Here is a 5,000-nt window from a genome sequence, read left to right as displayed (position 1 = left end):
CTTGTGTGCGCCCCATCGTGCTGGGTATACACTGTATGGCCATGTGTGAGTGCGCGCGTGCCTGTCCGTACTTGTGTGTGTGTGTGTGTGTGTGTGATATCCAGTTCCTGTGAGCACGCTACTTCCTGATGAGGCGTGAGCAGATGCATCATCAGCTGGGAACAGGCCAGCACGAGTGACATCATCTGAGGCAGCCACAGCTGACTTCATCCAGCTCTCTGTTGGCTGAGGCATCTGCTCTCATCCCTGATGTAGACACACTAACAGGAGACAAACACCTGGTGGAGCTTTAGTCTGTGTGGCTTTGGTTGTTTTGTGGGGTTTTATGGAGCATTGTAGGATTTTTACATTGTATTACTCTGACAAACATTTTAACCGTCCTTTTAATGTAATGTAGAAACTGCTGTCTGAACTTGTGATGTGGCAGCTCTGTCTTTCTGCAGTTAGGACTAAACTATACGTTGCACTGAGGGTGAACCTCCTGGTCTGCCCGGTAACAGTGGCTTATATTTATTCCATGACTCTGACTGACAGGCATAATGACTGGGAAGCCTGTGTTGACCCGGTCACATGGTGTCTTCCTGGTGCCATGGTGACCGTGCACAGGCACTCGTGCCCTTGTTATGATGCAGTGACCGAGACAGCAATCATGCTGAATGGGTGTCTCTGCCTGAGTGTGTGCAGTGTGTGTCTCTGCCTGTGTTTGTGTGTGTGTGTGTGTGTGCAGTGTGGGAATTGTGTGTGTCTGCCTGTGTGTGTGTGTGTGTGCGCCTGTGTGTGTGTGTGTGTGTGCAGTGTGTGTGTCTGCCTGTGCGTGTGTGTGTGTCTCTGCCTGTGTGTGTGTGTGTATGTGTGCAGTGTGTGTGTCTGCCTGTGTGTCTGTGTGTGTGTGTGCGCCTGTGTGTGCGCCTGTGTGTGTGTCTGTGGTGTTGACACGTGTGTTGGTCTCCACAGACCTGCCCCAGGCTGCAGTGAGGATCCTCAGCAACACCACCTTCCTGTTCGTCAGCCTGTCCTACACGGCTGAGTGCGCCATCGTCACAGCCTTCATCACCTTCATCCCAAAGTTTATTGAGTCCCAGTTTGGAATTCCAGCCTCCAAGGCTAGCATCTACACAGGTGAGAGTTACTGTGCCTGGCCTTGTCTCAATCCAACCCATCTCCCCCCTCCCCTTCCCCACACACACACACACACACTCCACTCTCCATCCCTCTCCATGTTTCCATTCCTCTGTGTCCCTGTCTCTGCTTTTGTGTCACACTGTAGACGTCACGTGTAAACACACATCCACTCACTTCCAGGCCTGGGGCTGTTATGACTGACTGAGTTGTAATGGCTGGCTGGGTGGGGCCAGTCACAGTGCTGTGGTTGCATCTCTCTGTCATCACTATGACCTACACACACACACACACACACACACACACTCTTCGGTACTTACCCTTCACTACGTGAAAATGAACAAAGGTACTTAAGCATCTACAATCTGTCATGCTTAAATTGTTTTGGGATTATTGAAGATATCTGGGCACTCATTAAAAACGCAACACTTAATGGCTGTGACAGCAAAACAAGATAGCAGGGAGGGCTTGACCATATGTTAGCCAGCGGGAGATGGCCGTGCATGCTCATGCTCGTACGCACGCACACAGTGTTATTAGCTCAATTCATCTGCCTGTTGCCAGGATACAGCAGGAGAGGCAAACGGGTAGTGTGGTTACTATGGCGACCCGGACGATGCCAAGCTGTTATGATGTGATAAGGGGCGAGGAGACCTCTCGTCAGAGTGTCCCTGTGTCTACGTCATGGAGACGCTGTCAGCACTGACGTCGACACTGACCATTCACGTCCCGCTTTCAGCCTCTGTGTCTTAGCATACAGGCATGGCACTATACTTGTACTGTGGCCTGTGACTACGGTGGCTGAGCGGGAGGGTTTCGCTTTTCAGCTGCATTTCATTGCCTCTGTACTCATGCTGTGCACAATGACAATACAGTTTGAAAATATCGAATCTAATAATGTGCAACAAAAAACAACAACACAAGTATATGTACAGTTTAACGTATATTCTGATATTTTTGTTCGTGTCTACAGTGTGTATTCCTAACTGTCTGCATAACAAGTGTGTAGAACCGAAAGTCTGTTCTTGAGGAATGTGCAAAAGCTGTCATTGTTCGCTGCTCATTAGCACTTGCTACATAAATAGCTTTATGCTGCACATGACATTAGACACACACATGACACTAGACACACACATCACACTAGACATACACACACTTATCACACGACAAATCCCAGCTCCCTCATCTGCCTCTCCTACTCTGCCTCCTCCTTGTGTTTACTCCACTACAGCTTCTTACTCTCTCTGTCTCTCTTTCTGTCTCTGTCTCTCTCTCTCTCTTCCATCTCTCTCTCTCTCACCCTCTCTCTCTCCCTCCATCTCTCTCTCTCACTCACCCTCTCTCTCTCTTTCTATCTCCTTCTCACCCTCTCTCTCTCTCTCTCTCCCTGTCCTCTCTCTCTCTCCCTCTCTTTTTGTCTCTGTCCCCACCTGTCTGTCTGTCTCCTTCTTTCATTTCCTCTGTCATATCTCTTTGTCATGTATTTCTCATGGTTCTCGTTATTGGATTGCACTGGGCTCTCTGAATCTCAGTTTTCAATTTCAACTTCCTCCCTCTCTCCCTTCCTCTTCTCCTCTCCCCTCTCCTAAAGAGGGAAGCCAATACACACACACACACACACATACCGATGGGTACACACACACACACACACACACACACACACACACACACACCCTTCTTTGTAATGGCAGTAAAGCAAGTGGAGTGTGATCATTTGGCTCTCATGTCAAATGTTCACCAGCGCGTTTGGCAGTGTGTGTTTTATCTTCCCTGAGACATGAAACATACTGATATGTGTGTGTGTGTTTAATCCGAGTGCTTCGGCAAGCTTTTACCACAGAAACACTCTTATAGGATCATCAGAAGCTACAGCTGTCTGATGCCTGTTCCCCACTGAGGGACCACGCAAATGTGAGTGTGTGTGTGTGTGTGTGTGTGAGAGACATACGGATACACACTGCTGTATTCCTCCAACAAAACACAGCAACACGCACACATCCAGGGCAAATGAGCCCTGTAAGTGAGAACACATCTTTCTTCTCTGGAACCATGGCTCCAGCCCCCCTGGTCTTCCTCTGATGTTGTCCAGCGAAGGAAGCCCATGGCTGGGCTGGAAGACAGACATGTGCAGCCTCTCTGGACCTCCACTACCCCAGTGGATTTATACACTGACCCCATCCTGCCAGTGGCCAGTTCTGCCCGTCTCATCCTGTCAATTAGCCAGAGAAGAAAAAAAGTACACACATCCTTCACTCAAGTAGAAGCACAGATATTCATGTTTAAAAATACTCTAGTAAAAGTGCTGACTACACCTTTTCACTCAAGTTAAAGTAAAGAAGAATGGGCTCTGACATAACTTGTATTATAAGTATAAGTAGTCATTACTACTTCCTGTTTTAGTGTTTTAGTAAAAAGTTGTTGGAAAAATGGTGACGTACTGATACCAGAAAAATCTACTCAAGTACAGAAACTAAGTATTTATTTCCCATCTATGTAACAGTGTAAGCACAGTAACAATAGTTTAGTAACAGTGTAATACCAACATAATAACAGTGTAACAACAGTGTAATAACAACAGTGTAACAGCCTAGAAACCTAGCTTAGGCTCCTGTGTCTAATATACTCCCCCCCCCCCCCCCCACACACACACACACACATACACACACTGCAGTTCAAGACAATTCTCTGCTGACCATATTCCTGGAACCCAACACAGCTTGATTGTTATGGTTTCGTGCCCTTCTGTTCTGGTTCAAACGAATCAAATTCTCTGTCTACCTTTCTCTCTCTCTCGGTCCGTCTCCCCCTCCCTCTCCCCTTCCCCCTCTCTCTCCGTTGTCTCCCCCAGGGGTGATCATCGTGCCCAGTGCGGGGGTGGGCATCGTGCTGGGGGGCTACATCATCAAGAAGCTGAAGCTGGGGGCGCGGGAGTCGGCCAAGCTGGCCATGATCTGCAGCGGCGTGTCCCTGCTGTGCTTCTCCACCCTGTTCATCGTGGGCTGCGAGAGCATCAACCTGGGGGGCATCAACATCCCATACACCACCGGGTACGCTGCCGCGGCAACCACCGCCCGCACCAACCACACTGAAGAGTTACTGGTTTCCATAGCAAATGTATTGTACTTTCATATGACAGGTTTAAATCATTCCGTCTCGATCCTAACTGGTTCCGATGATGACGCGTGCATTCTCATGAACTTATATTGCGTAACAATAGTTTTGCTGTAATGATACAGATATATTTTGCTGCACACCACCAATAGCCTACAGTTATGATAATAATTAATAATTGCTCAACTTTAACTGAATCCCTTACATCCACACCTGCAGTATTAGATATCACAAAAGCCTGTGTTGAAATAATGAGAGCGTACACATCGCCGGGGGTTCCTTCAGCAAGTACTGTATTTGGATAAAACCTGGGTGTTTACTATCAACAAACACGCCGTCAGCGATATCCTCCCTGGAGCTTTGGTATCATAATCCTCTGAGCCACAGGGGGTGTGGGGATGGGGGGTCTGGGTGAGAACTCTGTGCTGCTCCCCTCCCCTCCAACACTTGTCTCCGAGCTGCAGGCCTCAGTGTGAATGAGTGGTGAGTGTCTCTCCAGCACACCCTGCCCTGCTGGCATGACTCACTCTCTCACCTCCCCTATCCACACGGCTTCTCCTTCACCACATCATCTCCTTGTGAGTCATCTGGATATCATGAAAGTTTGCCTTGAAAGCGGTGACACGTGGACTTTCACACATACTTCAGTGCAATCACCTAGCCTGTTATCTGTCTGTCTGGTTGGCTGGTTGGCTGGCTGGCTGGTTAAGTGACAATTCTCAATACAAACTTTCGAGGGTAGGCCAGTGATTCCCTGTGCCAGACGTATC

At 48.5% G+C, this 5,000-nt stretch overlaps 1 protein-coding gene across 1 annotated transcript in view; it reads left to right on the top strand.

Moving 5' to 3' along the window:
* The window catches only part of slco5a1 (solute carrier organic anion transporter family member 5A1), a 33,506-nt gene that overhangs the window by 24,127 nt on the left and 4,379 nt on the right, over positions 1-5,000 (top strand). The window contains exons 5-6 of the mRNA XM_084703639.1: positions 955-1,119; positions 3,968-4,166. Coding sequence (XP_084559765.1) covers positions 955-1,119; positions 3,968-4,166 — 364 coding nt within the window. The remainder of the gene's footprint in view (positions 1-954; positions 1,120-3,967; positions 4,167-5,000) is intronic.

The sequence above is a fragment of the Hypomesus nipponensis genome, chromosome 8 (assembly GCF_054491055.1).
Source record: "Hypomesus nipponensis isolate SF chromosome 8, ASM5449105v1, whole genome shotgun sequence".
Taxonomy (NCBI): Eukaryota; Metazoa; Chordata; class Actinopteri; order Osmeriformes; family Osmeridae; genus Hypomesus; species Hypomesus nipponensis.
Note: the sequence above shows the minus strand (reverse complement) of the source record. Positions and strands in the feature narration are given on the sequence as shown.